The following is an 18,547-nucleotide window of genomic DNA, read 5'->3' as shown; positions in this document are numbered from 1 at the left end:
ACCCCATCATTCTGGGAAGGCCATTCTTAGCCACAATCAGACCACTCATAGATGTGGAACGAGGAGAGCTAGTGTTGAGAATACATGATGATCAGCTCACTTTCAATGTTTTCAACCTCTCACAAGAAGCAGATCATGATAACAAAGAGCTGACGGAGGAGCCAAACAAGGAAGCACAAGCACCACACATAAGGACTCCTATGGTTAACAACCAATGTGCTCAGAAGGAGCAACAGCCAAGTGTAATCCAAAAGGAACCAGACCCACCAAAATCACATAAATTAGACAACAAAACCATTCTCAAAAAGGAAACCACAAGGAACAAGTTGGCATCAACGGACACAAGAAAAAAAGTCCCAAGGGGATGGAAAAAGAAGAAAATCCCTACAGAAGATTTCTCGCCAGGTGATGAAGTGGTCTCTACAACCTTCCCATCTATACCACCTCACCTCCCCACTATTCCATCCCAGCTGCCTCCAGTGTACACTATCAACAAAATCTTGTCCCTAGAGCATATGGAGCTTATCAACAAGGCCAATGGACATAGGTTCACTGCAAGGGGGGAAGATTTCAAGCACTATCGGCCACCTTGACAAGGACCAAACGTCAAGCTAATGATGCTAAAGAAGCGCTTCAAGGGAGGCAGCCCATGTTCTATGCCCTCTTCCTTTAATTTCTAATAATAGTAATAAGGCAAATTTCATGGATTTTTAAATCAATTTTGACGACCAATATAGACCCCTTTACATGCAGCGTATAGTACATGATAAGTTTGGTGTTCAAGACATACCAAGTGGGCTTGAACACACTTTATGAGGTAAAATTATTCCCCAAACTTGTTGCACCATATGATCATAAACAAGTTTGGTGTACCAACGTTGCATGCATGGAAAATTTAGTGGTTGATTGATTTGCATTCATGGAAAGCATTTAGTCATTTAAAAACAAAAGAAAAATATATTTTTTTAAGCTAGATCACACCTTAAGTTTTCCCACTAAAAATTTCAATTAACCATTTGCATTCCTTTTTTTTCCGTATATAGGGAATCAAAGTACTTGATAGGACAATTAATGAAGGGAGATTCGGCCACTATACCAAGGAAATCTCACACTTGTCTTCAAGGGGAATATCTTTGGAAGTGTTGCCATGCAACATTGGAAGTTGGATAGCTTTGGAGACCGAACCAAGACCCTCATAAAAAAAAAGTGATCCTTGTGCGCATTCAACACCAAACCCCAACCGTCCAATATCAAACAACACCATCAATCCACACCCTTCAATCATTTACCATCTTCCTATATAAACCCCTTCACACAACTTCTCCATACACACTTCTTATTCTCATTCCTCTCCCTTTCTTTTCTCAGATACACACACTTCATCCTCCTCCAAAAAGTTTCACACACACCTTCCTAGCCATCTTGTGAGTAACAAACATATCAACCATCTTGCATGGCATCATCAAGCTCAAAGAGACAAAAGGGGAAGGAACCCATAGAGCAGCCTCCTTTTGATAAAAAGCGATTTAGAACCTTCTACCATGCACTACAATTTAGTTGGATGGCTGACAAAGAAATCATATATGAATTAGGCTTTCAAGTCACATGAACTGAGTGCCCAGAAATCATAAAAAAGGTGGAAAAGCATCGATGGGAGCTCCTCACCGATCCAATTACAAGGGTGAACGCAACTCTGGTGAGAGAGTTTTATGCAAATGCAGTTAGACATGATAAGGCGGATGAATCCTATACAAGTTTCGTGAGAGGGGTCATGGTGAATTTTAGTCCCATGAGCATCATGAAAGTGCTGAAGTTGCGAAGCATACCCTTTGCAGAGGAGAGCTATCACTCAAGAATGGACAACAAACCCAACCACGACTAGATTATACAGGATATCTGTGTGCAAGGGGCAGATTGGGACATAGACCCCAATAGGAAACCCAGATTTATAAAAAGAGGAGACCTACTCCCTGAAGCCAAAGGGTGGTTTGAAATCGTAAGGAGATCCATCCTCCCAGCAGGAAACAACTCAGAGGTAAACCTTAAGAGAGCAACAATGGTGCAATGCCTAATGAAGGGAGGAGAAATCAAGGTTCATGAACTCATAGCCCAAGGCATTCGGAAGCTTGCTGAGAAGAGCGATTTTGGAGGAAAGTTGGGTTATCCCAGCACTATTCTCCGTCTTCGCAACCATGCTAGGGTGATATTCGAGGATGAAAACCCAAAGTGGATAAAGGTTGGCCTTCCAATCACTTATCGTTGGATGCATGCTGCTACAACTCCACTACCTCAACGAAGGGTAAGAAAGAGGCCAGCCCATTAAGCTGAAGAAGGACAACATCCACAGGAGCAAGCCCCAGCCACCTTAAGCATGCACCAATTACAAGAGGCTATTGATACCTTATCTAGGCAATGCATGGAAAATCAGGGGGCACAGAAGGAGTTTCAAATGCAATTAATGGATCGTCAAGAAGAATCACTCTCTAGATGGATGAATCAGCAAGGGGAATGGCAAAAACAATTGATGGACCAGCAATTGGAACAAGGGAGACAATGGAGCGAATCCTTACATAACCTGAACCAGAAGCAAGATCAACAACAAGAAGCCATCCAAAGGCTAATCAACATCCAAGCACATCAAGGTGCACACATTCATGAGAAGCATAAGAAACAAAGAGAACAAGCAGATCTTTTTGATGAATACAGAGCATTCTCAGAAGGAGTCTACATGAGTGAGACTAGATATCATGTGAATACCCAAGCCAGGCTTGGGTACCTAGTCGGACAACTACCTTTATTGCATCCTGGAATCACAAAATATGAGGATGTAAAGGATGAATTAGCACGAGTGGAGCGTGAAAGGGCCGAACAGAGTTATGAGTCAGTAAGGAAGGCACTGGAAGATTGAAAAATTGCTAGAATGAATTGGATGAGAGGAAGCACAAGCAGACAAAGTGAACATAAAGAGGACAAGGAAGCAGAAGAACATGAGCATTCCAATAAGTGAAAGGTGGTGGAGTTCCTTCTTAGTTCTACCTTTTTCAAAGCTTTAAATAAGGAAAATCATGTATGAAATAGAACATGCTTCCATGGTAGCTTAGGATTTTTAATTTTGCATTTAAGTTTTTTCATCGCTTAGGTTTATGTTTATTGAGTTTAATGTCTCTAGTGTTCACTTTCACCTTTCTTACTTGTATGCTTATCTTTTAAGCTAATCAAAAAGAAAATGCTATGAAAAGAACAAGAGTGGAGTTATTTGGTGAAGTAGGTTCTGAATGTTTGTGGTAGGATGATTAGTAAGCTAAGTTGGTTCACCAAACAAGGAAAGAAGGCAACTATCTACCCTGAATCCTATGCTTGAAACACATCTTATGAGACTAACTAAATAATAAGATCCCAATAAGAAAAGAGAAAGAGCAATAAAAGTAAAAAGGAAAGAAACACAATAAGAAACAATGCTCGGCACCAAGGGTTTTAAGATTGAGGCATGTGTTTGTGATGTTCATGTGCAAGGGATATGCTTGGATGAATAAGCTCTTAGGGGTGCCTCATCACTTGGTAACTTGGATTAACTAATCCGGGATTATCAGCTAAAAGTCCACTATTAAGAGTGACCTTTGCTACAGAACACTTAGTAACCCAAAGAGGTGCTGGACACCAAGGTCTCAAGAAAGAAAAATAACAAACCATGTGCTTGTGGTGTGTATGTTTGAGGGAAACAGACTTGGGGGAGTAAGTCCGTAGGGGTGTCTTAACACCTAGCACCTTGAGCCAACTGGTTCGGGAGTGTTGACTGAAAGCTTATCATAAAGAGTTGCCCTCTTACAGAGCACTTAGCCAAAAGAATAATGTAATAAACCTTGGAAAAGAAGGAAGGATCAACAATTAAGAAGTCTCAAAGGATGTAATCAAGAGAGTGACCAAGGACTTGATAAAGGCCTGAAACCTAGTAAAGGAAAGAACCTAAGTTGTTATGCATGAAACCCTATAAACCAGGAACTCTATTTCTATATTATCTTCTTGCTCTTTCATTCATTTTTCCTATGTTTCAGTACTTGCTTAGGGACAAGCAAGCTTTAAGTTTGGTGTTGTGATGCTAGGGCATCTAGGCCAGTTTCACTGACCTTTTCTCTACTATTTTAAGGTAGTTTCATGCATTTTCTTAGTGAATAAGGCAAGTTTTGGATGAAAATACACTTACACCTTGATTCAAGAAACTATTGTGAATTTCACATGATTTAATGAGGATTTTGCTAGAATTGAATGATAAATTGATGATGCATAATCTCACGACTTTGGCTAGAGCTTTGATGCACTTTATTTGCTTGATTTCAGGACAAAGAAAGCAAGGAAGAACCACGTTAGTACTCACGTTAATCTAGTTAACGTGACCACTAACGTGGAATGGTAAATAGCTTGCAACGTTAAGGAGAAAAGTGATCACCAATAACGCCCGCGAAGCCATCATAAACCCACGTTAATTGCCATGTTAACTAAGTTAACGTGGTAGTTAACGTGGAGACAAAAGAAAGCTCCAACGTTAGTGGTAAACGTGAGCACCACAAACGTTCCAAGACTTGGTAATGAGCCACGTTAAGAGTCACGTTAACTTAGTTAACGTGAACTCTAACGTGGAAGAGAGGAACAATGCCAACGTTAGTGACACTCACCTTTGTCACTAACATTGGATCAACTAGTATTGCACACATTAGTGGTCATGTTAAGACCACTAACGTGAAAGTTAACATAGAGCTGAGATTGATGAGCCAACGTTATTGACACTCACCTTTGTCACTAACGTTGGAAGATGGCATTACTACCACGTTAATGGCCACGTTAACTTAGTTAACGTGAGCTCTAACGTGGAGAGCAGGGGCACATTGAGCGTTAGTGACAAAGGTAAGTGTCACTAACGCTCTCGAAGGTGAGGCATAACCACGTTAAGAGCCACATTAGTTACACTAACGTGAACTCTAACGTAGGGACAAAGGGCATAAGGCAATGTTAATGGAAAGGTAAGTCCCAATAACTCTTGCAAAGGGTTATAAGCCAACGTTATTGGGAAAGGTGAGTCCCAATAACGCTAGTAAATATTTACAAAGGCAACGTCAGTGGTCACGTTAGTGCCACTAACGTTGGAGTTAACGTAGGCTATATGGGGTTGGAACGTTAGTGAAAATTGTGATTGCCACTAACGTCTCTGTATATTTACTTTTCTGCACTTTTAGCTGGGATGTATTATTTTCTGCCATTTTCCATTTCTAGAGCTATGAACAACTAAACCCCTTTCATTGGGTTAGGGAGCTCTGTGTGTAATTTGATGGATCAATTATAGTTTTCATTCTCTTCTTCTTTCTTCTCTTTTGATTTACTAGAAAGCTTTCAATCTTAATTCAATTAGTTAGTTGTCTTGGAAAAGAAACTCTCCATAATTGGATCTCCTCTGAGCCTTGGAAAAGGGATGAGGAGATCATGCTAGAGATGCTTTCTCATGTTGGACCAAATTGGGGTCTGGGCAGATATAGTGACATGTAATCCTCCCAACACTTTGATTTGGAAATACATGTGATATAATCAGTGACCATACTTCATCTCTTCCCATGAGTAATTAAATCAAGGAATTGGGCAATTGTTCAAGCTTAGAGAGATTGGATTACCAAGGAATTGGACTCTAATCACCTAAGATTGCCAAGGAGATCGATAGATGCATTGATTGAGGAAGAGATGAAAATGAACTTGATCCGGAGAATGCAACATCTCCTGAGCCCAATGAATTCCCCATTTCTGATCTTACCCATTCTCTTTATTTTCTGTCATTTATTTTCATGCTCATTACCCCAAATCACCATTTAAGATTCTGCACTTTATTTTCTGCTTTTTACTTTTCCACCATTTAATTTTCTGCAATTCTCAAACTACACTCTGTTTAGCTCAACTAGCATACTCTTCCAACTAAAGTTGCTTCATCAATCAATCCCTGTGGGATTCGACCTCACTCTATTGTGAGTTTTTTACTTGACGATAAATTTGGTATACTTGTCGAAGGGAAATTTGTTGAGAGACAAGTTTTTGTGCATCACATACCGTCAAGGCATCAATTTTCATAATCACATATATGACCACATCATATATCTCAACTATTCAGCAACATCAACAATTCAATGCCTATCTTAGGGCCTCTAGCCTAACTTTTCACACCACATTACATTTTAGACACAGGAAACCGAGGCCATACCTTAGTCGATTTCCCAAGCTCAACCGAAGCACTTCCAAAGCACTTGTCCACAAGCTCTCAAGGTCTCAACACCTCTAAGAACAGATTTTTATCACACCGAAGTCCTCTTTCAAATTTTTCAAAATCTCAATCAAGCTCCAATATTCACATACACACTACCTAAGCTACAATTATCATACCCAAACACAACATCTCAATACCCAAACATCATAAATCAACAAATTACACTAGGGTTGAGAATCTTACCACACCCAAGGTTCAAGAAGACAAGATTAACCTTCTCCTTCAAGAGAGTTGGGTCCTATAATATCAAAGAGTCCAAAATCTCAACACTTTCACCATGAAATTCGAATTTTAGGGATGAAAAAATGAACCAAAATCATGGCTTAACTCAAGAATAAAGTAGTGGATTTTGTAGAGCTTTTCGCGATGAATGCGTAGCCATAAACGCTGTGGCAATCGGAGCTCTAGGTCAAAAGTTATGGTGGTTTAAAGATCAAACAAGAGTTAGAACTTGAGAGAGTGTTCTTCCCCAATTTGCTTCCATTTTCAGCGTGTTTCTTGAGTGTAGTGAGGAGAGAGAGTGCTGAAATGAGTGTATTAGGTTTAGTTAGGTTGGGCCAAGGGTCCAATATGGGTCTGGTTGGCCTGGTTTGGCCCGTCGGTCCAATCTTGGTCCGATTTCTACAAAATTGGTATCGAAATTCTCGTCTCAAACTCCTCTATCATATTTAGCCATAAAAATCACACTTTTGGCTTTCTAGAATAAATTCTCATTTATGGGTTAATTAGCCATTAATTAACCGGGTTTTACATTCTACCCACCTAATTAGGAATTTTGTCCACAAAATTCAAATTCAACTACATGAGAATAAGTGCGAATAATCCATTCGCATCTCCGACTCAAGTTCCCAAGTGTGTTCCTCAACACCGCCTTGACTCCATGCCACTTTGACTAATGAAACCTCTTTTCCACGCAACCGTTTGATACTAGTATCATCAATTCTGAATGGAGCCACTGGAAGCATCAAATCTTCCTTTAACTGAACCGACTCAGGTTCTAACACTCGTGTAGGTTCAAAAGATGAGGCGGTAGAGCCATTCGATATGCCACCGGTTCAACCCTCTCCAGGATGTGAAATGGACCAATGTACTGAGGATTTAACTTCTTTGTTTTAATCGCCCAACCTACTCCTGTGGTTGGAGTAACGTTAAGAAAAACATTCCTTCCTCAAATTCCAAGGGCTTCCGCCTCTGATCGACGTAACTCTTCTGACAACTCTGAGCAGTAAGCATCCTCTCTCAGATTTTCTTGACTTGTTCAGTGGTCTCAACTATCATCTCCGGCCCTAACAAGCCTTTCTCCCCAGCTTCATACCAGCATAGCGAAGATTGACATTTCCTCCCATATAGAGCCTCATACGGAGCCATTCTGATGCTTGCATGGTAGCTATTATTGTACGCAAACTCCACTAGTGGCATATATCGATCCCAGCTCACCGGCTGATCCAGAACAGAAGCCCTCAATATATCTTCCAAGGTTTGGATCGTCCTCTCGGATTGACCATCTGTTTGAGGATGGTAAGCTGTGCTCAAGCTTAATGGGGTTCCAAAAGCTTTCTGAAATGCACCCCAAAACCTCGAAGTGAAACGAGGATCTCTACCAGAGATTATAGTAGCAGGTAGACCATGCAGTCTCACAATCTTCTTTATGTATAACCGTGCTATCTCCTCAAAGGTGTAAGTCATTCGAAGGGGTAAAATGTAAGCTGACTTCATCAGTCGGTCCACAATCAGACAGACAGCATCAAAACCAGCCCTAGTTCTTGGCAATCTAAACACAAAGTCCATTGCAATATTTTCCCACTTCCATTGCAGAACCTCTAAATGTTGCAACATCCCGAAAGGTCTTTGATGTTCAATCTTCATCTTTTGACAAGTTAAGCACTTTGAAACATATTCCGCCACATCATTCTTCATACCCGGCCACCAAAACATCGCCTTTAAATCATGGTACATCTTGGTACTTCCCGGGTGAATGGAGAATCCACTTTTGTGTGCCTCCTTTAAGATATCTTGTCGCAAAGTGCCAACATCCGGCACAATGATCCTACCCTTGAATATCCATAACCCATCTTTATCCTCCGACACCCTCCACTGTTCCCCTTGCTCAATAGCTGGTAACACCTTCCATAACGCTTCATCATTTTGATGAGCCTTTAGGAGTTTGGATTTAAAATCACTTGAGATTTGTAATGGACTCAAACACAGAGTCCCAAACACTTCTTGAACACCAAGCTTCAAACTCTCGAATTATTTGAGCAACTCCTCTTCTCAAAGCATCATCCAAGTGACATACAATGACTTCTGACTTAACACATCTGCCACTACATTTGCCTTCCCCAAATGGTAATTCAACTCAAAATCGTTGTCATTCAACAATTCCATCAATTTCCTCTGTCTCAGATTAAGCTTTTTTTGATCAAAGAGATATTTCAAGCTCTTATGATTAGAGAAAACTTGGAACTTAAACCCCATAGAGGAAATGCCTCCACACCTTTAGCGCAAACACAACCGCAGCGAGCTCCAAATCGTGCGTAGGATAATTAACTTCATGAGGTCTCAACTGACATGAGACATACGCCACCACATTACGATGCTGCATCAGCACGCACCCTAGACCCTTCAGTGAGGCATCATAGTACACCTCAAATGACTCATTTGGTTTAGGTAACACCAACACAGGTGCAGTGGTCAACTTTTGCTTCAACGCCTAAAAGTTTTCCTCACACTCAGGAGTCTAAACAAATGGCGCGTCCTTGCAGGTTAACCTTGTCAATGGCAAAGCTATCTATGAAAAGCCTTTGATGAATCTTTAATAATAGCCAGCTAAGCCCATACTGAGGTTGGTCGTCCCCAATTCATTACCGCCTCCACCTTAGATGGGTCTACAGCTATCCCATGTTTACTCACCACATGACCCAGAAACTTCACCTCCTTCTTCCAGAATTCACATTTGGACAACTCCGCATAGAGTTTTTTTTCCTTTAGTATCTGCAGCACGGTCCTCAAGTGTTCTGCATGCTCTTCTTCAGTTTTGGAGTAAATCAATATTTTGTCGATGAAGACAACAACAAATTTATCCAAAAATGGACGGAACACTCTGTTCATATATATAATCCATAAATATTGTAGGGGCATTTGTCAACCCAAAAGACATTACAGTGTACTCGTAATGACCATAACGAGTTCTGAAAGAGGTCTTAGGGATATCCTCACCTCTCACCCTTATCTGGTGATAACCAGATCACAAATCGATCTTAGAGAAAATCCTAGCTCCTTGTAATTGATCCATGAAATTATCAATTCTCGGCAATGGGTACTTATTCTTTATTGTAACTTTGTTCAGCTACTTGTAATCCACACAGAGCCGCATACTCCCATCTTTCTTCTTCACCAGTAATACTAGCATACTCCACGGAGAAATACTTGGTCGGATAAAGTTTCTACCTAACAAATCCTCTAACTGAAACTTTAACTCGGCCATTTCTAGTGGTGACATCCTATAAGGAGCACTCGAGATTGGTCCAGCCCCAGGTACCAACTCAATAGCAAACCCAACCTCTCGGTTAGATGGAAATCATCGATATAATCGTGAAACACTTCCGGAAACTCACATACAACCGGAATTTGTTCCAATATTTGATCATCACCCGAAACACCCGTGGTTAACAACAAGATACCTTGACATTCAGCCCCAGAACAATTCACCCTCATAGAATTCAAATAATAATTATTCAATACAACCGATCCTTTTGTATCTTCCGGCATAAAGTACATCGATTTTGTAGAATAATCAAGCAGAACATGGTTCTCAGATAACCAGTCCAATCCCAAGATAAGATCAAGACCGATCATCGGCAAGAAGATAAAATTATGGACAAAGTCATGTTGCTTAACCCTAAATACCACTTGCAGGTATCCTAGCCTAGTTATCATGGCTTCATGAATGGCATTATAAACCATTAGGTCATAACCTAAGACAACAATCTTCAAGCCTAACTCACTAGCTTTTTCGAATGCAATGAATGAATGTGTTACTCCCAAATCAAATAAAGCATTTAAAGTTTGACCAGCCATTTCACAGTTATCTCGGATAAGTGTCTCGGATCCTTCAGCACCTATAGCTGAGGTGGTGAACACCCGACCAATCTGCTGTGCCTTCCCAGCACCTTGTTTCTGCTTCTCCGGATAGTTTGCAGCTTTATGCCCCGCTTTACAACAAGAATAACACAAACCCTATCCGGCCTTGTATGGCGCTCCCAGATAGTTACTTCTACACCTAGCACAAGCTTACTCATTTTGAGGCTGCTTCCCAAATCTTTTTCCTTGGGAGTTGTTGTTGTTGGGCCTCCTGAAGGAGCCTCCCATCTTGAAAGGCAGACCTCTGGGTGCAAAGCTCTTCCCTCAGTTCTGTGGGAATGATCCCTTGTGGCTCCCTCTCTCAACAACTGCCTTCTTCACACACTCTTCAGCAACTCTACTCTTGTTCACCAACTCGGAGAAGATCCTAATCTCCATTGGTCCCACTGAGCTGAAGATATCACTCTGGAGTCCTCCTTCATACTTATTGCATTTCCATTCCTCATAGTCTCCTGGAGTCCCATGACACATACGAAAAAACCTGAATAGCTCCTCAAACTTGTCGGCATACTCAGATACGGATATAGTACCCTGCTTCAGCTGCAGTAACTCAAGTTCCTTGGCCGTCCTGGAAGAAGTTGGAAAGTACTTCTTATAGAACTCCTCTCAAAAGACATCCCAGGTGATATAGTCATCACCCTGCTGTAGGAGACGTCAGATTCCTTGCCACCAATGCGATGCTTCCCCAGTGAGCAAATAGGTAGTAAACTCAACACGCTGCCCTTCAGGTACAGCCTACGTTTGCAGTGCTCACTTCATAGCCTGAAACCAGGTATTGGCTTCAGTCGGGCTAGTAGTTCCCTTAAACTTAGGTGGATTAACCTTCAAAAAGTTTGCCAATGTCATCGGGTCATGAACTCCACCTCTGTCATTGCCATGGTTGTTCATCTGTTGCCTAAGAGCCTCAGCAGTGGCCTGCATAGTCGCAGCCATATTCTCTAATGCAGTCATAAATTTCAATGGATCATTTGGGTTAATCTCCGGTGCACGAACATTAGTATGACCTCTCCCATGGTCTCTACCACGTCCACGAGGTGCCATCTAGTTCCTATACACACACCAAACAATCGATATTAAGTTGGTCAGTCTCAATATCGGAAGTTTAGTGCTTCAAAGTCCAAAATGCATGCTCATGAACCTTTATGCCAGTTATATCAAGCAGATATACTAATAGCACATAACACACATACAGAGAATGCACAGAAGCATAGTCAGTCCGTACCTCAGGCTCTATAAGAACGAACTGCTCTGATACCATAATGTAACACGCTACCATATAGAGTCTTACGCTTAAGTCATAATTCAGAGATGGCAAGATATTACAACCTCTAAAATAAAAATTTAGTACGTATAGTAGTGTGAAAAATTGATTATAACTAGGAGCCTTTGAAGAGAAAGGGATAGAACAAAATCGTAACTCGAAAGCGCAACACTCCAATCGATATCGTAATGAATAAAGGATAAACCAAAGCGAGATTATATATATACAAAGGAGTGTCAAAAATAGGAATATCAAAACTCAAAATCTGGTTGCAAAGATAACCGGTCCGAGCATAACAATATATACACGTAAATAAAATAGGAACCCCAAAGGAAACCCAAAGAGACATAAATACAGAAAACCTATTCTCCAAAATTCCCTCTAAGAGGAGTCATCACATTTTGTTTTATTTAGTGGAGATAAAAGTATCTAAACAAAACATATAAACCAAAATAGAGTCTCGAGAACAAGGATCTTTGCTAATCCAGAAGTCTCCAGCATGCTTCAGCGAGAAGCCTCTCGTCCTGCATCTGAAAACCACAAAATCTGCATGGGTGAGAACTGGAGGTTCTCAGTATGGTAATGGTACCCACATATCCAACATGTAATGTCCTAGGAAAGCCAAAGGCAATCCTATAACTTCCACCAGATAAATTCAAAGCTTATAAACAGACTAAACCAAAAATGGCAACTGACTAAGGATTCTTCAGTCTAACTAATACTTGATGCCAGAGCATCTTGGCTAGTTTCACAAGCCCTTTTTAGTTTGTTTTAGAGTAGTTTCATGCATTTCTTAGGCAATAAGTAAGTATTTGGATGAAAATTTCATGCACACCTTGATTCATGCAAACATGGTTAATTTGATGCATTCTCATGAGATTTAAGCCATAATTACTTGTGTGCTAAGAATGAGGCAATTTCTTATGATTTTAGCAAAGTTTTGATGCACATGTTTGGTTGATGATAGGTGGAAAGAAGTAGAGGAGGCACAAGGAAAGGAGGCAATGTAACTTTCTGCAAGTTTCTCGTAACCACGTTGGAGGGAGCATTGGTGAGCCAACGTTACCTCCAACGTAATTCAATACAATGTGCTTTCTGGAAATTGGAAAATTTGGTGCGACGCGTCCGCGTAGGCGACGTGCACACGTCGATTGTGGAATTTTGACAATCCACGCGTATGCGTGGGTGCGCCAACGTTGGAGGGGGCGTTGCTCGTCCAACGCTGAGGCCAACGTGCGCGATGAGAAGGCAAAATCTGGAATTGGAAAATTGGAAGCGACGCGTACGCGTCATCGCGTATGCACCGAAACTTGTTTGACGCGTACGCGTGAGCTACGCGCACGCACAGATTGGCATTCTGGACCCAAATGCGCAAATGCGCAAGGCACATGTACGCGTGGGTAGAAGAACGTTGGCACTCCAACGTTGAGTCAAATGCTAATGACAGCAACCAGTACCCAATTTTCAAAGAAACATTTGGCCCAACGTTTCTCTACAAACGTGACCACCAACGTTAAGGCCAAATTCATTTCCAAATTGCACCAATACAGAATATGAAAGTTAGTTGCCGATGCCCATCACTAAAGAATCACTCCTAACTGCTTCAGCCAAGGCCCACATCCAATTACTTGATCCAATTGAAGATGAGAAAGAAGAGTATAAATAGAAGGATTGTTGACTATTGAAGGGAGCTCTCTGGGAGGCCCTGAGGGGGACTCTGGGAGCTCAATTCCCTGATTCTATTTATCTGTACTTTTCCCTTTAAGTTTTATGTATTTTCTTTTCTTTTACTTTCTAGCTAGGCTTTATCTTTTCTACACTTTTCTTTTTCTGTAAAATTTGAATTGAGCTATGAACAACTAACCCCTTTCATTGGGTTAGGGAGCTCTATGTAATTCAATGTATCAATATTACTTTTCATTCTTCTTCTTCTTTCTTTTCTCTTGTTTTTGCTAGAAATTTTTCGTTCTTCATCCAACTGGATAGTTGTCTTGGAAAAGAAGCTATTCATAATTGGATCTCCTCTAAACCATGGAAGAGGAATGAGGAGATCATGCTAGAAAGGCTTTCTTACATTGGATTAGATTGGGGTTTGGATGGATATCGTGACATGTAATCCTACCAACACTTTGATCTATGAATATGTGTGGTATAATCAATGACCATACTTCATCTCTTCTCATGAGCACTTAAATCAAGGAATTGGGCAGTTGTTCATGCTTAGAGAGATTAGATTGCCAAGGAATTGGGATCTAATCACTTAAGACTGCTAAGGAGATCAATGAATGCATTGATTGAGGAAGAGATGAAAATGAATTTGATCCGGAGGATTATTACATCTCTTGACCCCAATGAACTTCCCCATCTCTGATCTACCCATTCTTTTACATTCTGTCTTTAATTTGATGCTCAATTTCCCCATTCTCATTTAGTTTCTTGCAATTTAAGTTTCTGCACTTATACTATTGCAATTTAATTTCAGCTACTTAATTTCTTGCTCTTTAAGTTTCCCGCCAATTTTACTTTCTGCTATCCCAATTTTAGATTGATTTTAGTTCAACTAGAACAGTTATCCAATTAACATTGATCAACTAACCAATCCATGTGGGATTTGACTTGACTCTATAGTGAGTTTTTACTTAACGACAATCCGATGCACTTGCCGGTAGAAAATTGTTGAGAGACAGTTTTCGTGACATCAATACTTCCCATTCTAAATCCTTCAGAACTCCCAACCACTAGCAAGAGTATAATATAGCAAACACAGTTATATCAGACAAGAGATATACAAATAAGAACAGATAAGGCATTTAGACAATTAGCAAGTAATATGCAGTCAAATAGGCAATCTCAAACATTTTACATAGTATGCATATGATGAATGCCTACCCCTAATGGTTGATGATATCATTGATAAACCGCTATTTTATGGTTTATCTTGTGCTCAATTGAGTGGATGTTATCAATCTTTCATACACTTGTTCATACAAAATGCATGGCTTTACATTCTCCTTCCTGATTTTGTGCTATGATTGAAAATATACTTCTTTGGCCTTATATTTGCTAATATTAATCCTCTCTTATTACCATTAGATACCTTGATATGTGTGTTGAGTGATTTCAGGGATTACAGGGCAAGAATGGCTTAGAGGATAGAAGAAAGCATGCAAAAGTGGAAGGAATACAAGAAACTGCTAAAGCTGTCCAGCCTGACCTCCTGGTACTAAATCGATCATAACTTGAGCTACAAAGGTCTAAATGATGCGGTTCCAGTTGTGTTGGAAAGCTAACATTCAGAGCGTCACAAAGATATATAATTTGCCATAGCTTCCTCGAAGCCAGGTGATAAACCACTATTTCATGGTTTATATTGTATTTAATTGAGTGGTTTTATCAAGCTTTTTACCTACTTATTCATAGGATTTGCATGATTTTACAATTCCTTCCTAGTTTAGTTCTATGATTGAAAACATGCTTCTTTGGTCTTAATTTAGCTAATCTTAATCCTCTCTTATCACCATTCGATGCCTTGATCTGTGTGTTAAGTGTTTCAGGCTTCATAGGGTAGGAATGGCTTAGAGAATGAAGAGGAAGCGTGCAAAAATAGAAGGAACACAAGGAATTGAGGAGATGACTAGCGAGAAGTCACGTGGTCGCATGGCTCACGCGACCATGCAAAATGGAAGAAATCAGAGTGACGCGTTCGCATGCCTAACACGACCGCGTGGATTGGAAGCTGCACGAACGACGCGAATGCGTGGACAATGCACACGCGTGGTACGAAAAACGCTGAGTGACGCGATCGTGTAAACGACGCGGACGCGTGACGTGCGCGATTTGCAAAATTACAAAAGTCGCTGGCAGAGATTCTGGGCCGCATTTCAACCCAGTTTTTAGCCCAGAAACACAGATTAAAGTCAGGGAACATGCAGAGACTCAAGATGCTTTTCATAATTCACAATTTTTGGTTTTAGATGTAGTTTTTAGAGAGAGATGTTCTCTCCTCTCTCTTAGGATTTAGGATTAGGATTCCTCTTAATGGATTTAGGATTTCAACTCTTCATTAGGTTCAATATTCCTTTATTTTGACCTCTCTTCTACTTTGAGATACTTTAATGCTTTTATTTATGTTTGATTTTTGTTGCCCAATTGGCTTATGAATATTTTCCATGTTAGATTTGACTGCTTTGAATGCATGTTTTTTGAGGTATTCCAGATATTTATGATTTTAATTTAGCTTTCTACATTCCTAGCTTTGGTTAAGAAATCAGTAACTCTTGAGTTATCAAACTCAACGTGATCGATAATCGCTATCTTTGCTAATTAGCTTGAACTTCTATAATCCCAATCTTTTTCTAGGAATTAACTAGGATTTGAAGATCAAACTAATTAGCCACTTGACCTTCCTTCGCACCAGCAGAGGTTAACTAAGTGGAATTAAGATTCAATTTTCATCATCATTGATAAGGATAACTAGGATAGGACTTCCAATTTCTCAAACCTTGCCAAGAGTTTATTTTACAGTCATTTATTTATTTTATTTGTCATTTATCATACTTGTTCCTCATTCTCAAAACCCCCAATTTACAAAACTCATAACCAATAATAAGAACACACCTCCCTGCAATTCCTTGAGAATACGACCCAAGGTTTAAATACTTTGGTTATCAATTTATTTAGGGGTTTGTTACCTGTGACAACCAAAACATTTGTACGAAGGGATTTCTATTGGTTCAGAATCTATACTTACAACGCGACTTTATAAAATTCTTTACTAGCAAAAATTCCGACGTCACCAGGCGACGCGAACGCGTGGATCACGCGGACGCGTGACCTGGCAAAAACCCAATCCACGCTAACGCGTGGACAACGCTTCCGCGTGACTTTACAGCGACCTGTACGAACCAGAAATCACTAGGGGCGATTTCTAGGCTGTTTTTGACCCAGTTTTCGGCCCAGAAAATACAGATTAGAGGCTACAGAGTGGGGGGATGCATTCATTCATTCAGACAACTTTCATAATTCATAATTTAGGTTTTAGATGTAGTTTTCTAGAGAGGGAGGCTCTCTCCTCTCTCTTAGGATTTAGGATTTAGGATTTCTATTAGGTTTAGGCTATTTCTTCTTTATTCCAGGTTCAATGTTCCTTTACTTTAATTTCTCTTCTACTTTTTTTATTCTATTATTTTAGTTTGTTAATATTGGCTTATGAACTCCATGTTAGGATTGATTTTCTTATTTAATACACATTGAGGTATTTCAGATTTAAGATTGCTTTCTTTTATTTATATAAATAATTTAGATTTTTCTCCTCTCTTTGCTTTGGTAGAGTAATTGGTGACACTTGAGTTATCAAACTCAGCTGTTGATTGATATTTGAAGTTTGCTGGTTGATTTGGATCCCTCTAAAGCTAGTCTTTCCTTAGGAATTGACTAGGACTTGAAGAATCAAATTAATTAGTCCACTTGACTTTCCTTTATTTAGTAAGGGTTAACTAAGTGGGAGCAATAAACAATTCTCATCACACCTGATAAGGATAACTAGGATGGGATTTCCAGTTCTCATACCTTGCCAAGAGCTTTTCTAATTATTAATTTATTTTTCTTGCCATTTAAATTACTTGTTCCCTATTTCAAAAACCCAACGATACGTTTCCATAACCAATAATAAACACACCTCCCTGCAATTTCTTGAGAGACGACCCGAGGTTTAAATGCTTCGGTTATAAATTTTATTGGGTTTTGTTACTTGTGACAACCAAAATTTTTGTACGAAAGGATTCTCTGTTGGTTTAGAAACTATACTTACAACGCGATTATATTTTTAAATTTCTTTACTGATAGAAAATCGATCGTCAATCATTTTTAAGTTATATAGCCAACCCGACAAGTCCTGGTAGCTAACCATTAGACTGTCTCTCTGTCGTGCATCCCTAACTCGAGTATACTCAACATTATTGTGATCATAATCATGATCCATATCCAACACCCTCATTGGTGTATATTCACGGGAGCGAGCTCATCCGAAACTTTCATAGTGTCCGGCCACACTTACGACATAGGGTCAGCAGAGTATCGAGTCTCCACCTGGAGCACATGGTGGCTAGCCGCTACTTTCACCCAGGGAAACTCGTATCTCAGATAGTGGAAGTGCAACATTCACATTTTATTCAATAGCATATATGCATTTATACTCGGCCATAATCAATAATGGGTCCGCCGTAACTTGGCAATAACTCAGCCATCCGGCTCATAGTTCAATCCAGAACCAGCCAATTTATCAATAAACATAGCCCTTCGGCTCATGGCACACACAGTACTTCCACCGCCATCCTCTGTATCTCATATAATCATCTTTGATCATCATTGATCATAACTTTTGCTCTTGCTTCATTCACAAGTTACCACATCCCCTAGCTCCTTTCTCATTGCTAGGCATATCATAATGATTTAAGACATAAGGGGTGAGATCGGAGGCTTAGAAGTATGAAATTTGGCTTTTAAAACTCAAAAATCAACTTTGGGATGAAAACAGGGTCACATGTATGCAACCTCCACGCGCACGCGTGGATGGCCACAAAGTTCATCAACGTGTATGCATCGCCTACGCGCATCATGGATGGAAAAACAGCCAAATGACACGTACGCGTCAGCCACGCGTACGCGTGGGTGCGTTTGTACCCCACGTACAAAACTGGCACAATTCTGGCACAACTCTCACGAAATCAGCTGAGCATTGGGTGCAGTGCATCGACTCGCACGCGTGGATGGCGCGTTTCTGAAAAACGTCGTGTACGCATCAAGCCTACCTACTGATGAGCGGATAATTTATACGCTTTTTGGCATTG

General features: G+C 40.2%; 1 protein-coding gene across 1 annotated transcript; it reads right to left on the bottom strand.

The window, feature by feature from the left end:
• Positions 1-10,702: 10,702 nt before the first annotated feature.
• LOC107479615 (uncharacterized) lies at positions 10,703-11,479 on the bottom strand. Its single transcript, XM_016099739.1, has 2 exons — positions 11,193-11,479; positions 10,703-11,006 (listed from the first exon to the last, which is right to left on the bottom strand). The coding sequence occupies exons 1-2, from the start codon at positions 11,477-11,479 to the stop codon at positions 10,703-10,705; spliced, it is 591 nt and encodes a 196-aa protein (XP_015955225.1).
• Positions 11,480-18,547: the final 7,068 nt, after the last annotated feature.

Source organism: Arachis duranensis, chromosome 3 (assembly GCF_000817695.3).
Source record: "Arachis duranensis cultivar V14167 chromosome 3, aradu.V14167.gnm2.J7QH, whole genome shotgun sequence".
In the NCBI taxonomy this organism is placed as follows: Eukaryota; Viridiplantae; Streptophyta; class Magnoliopsida; order Fabales; family Fabaceae; genus Arachis; species Arachis duranensis.
This window is presented reverse-complemented; position numbering and strand designations above follow the sequence as displayed.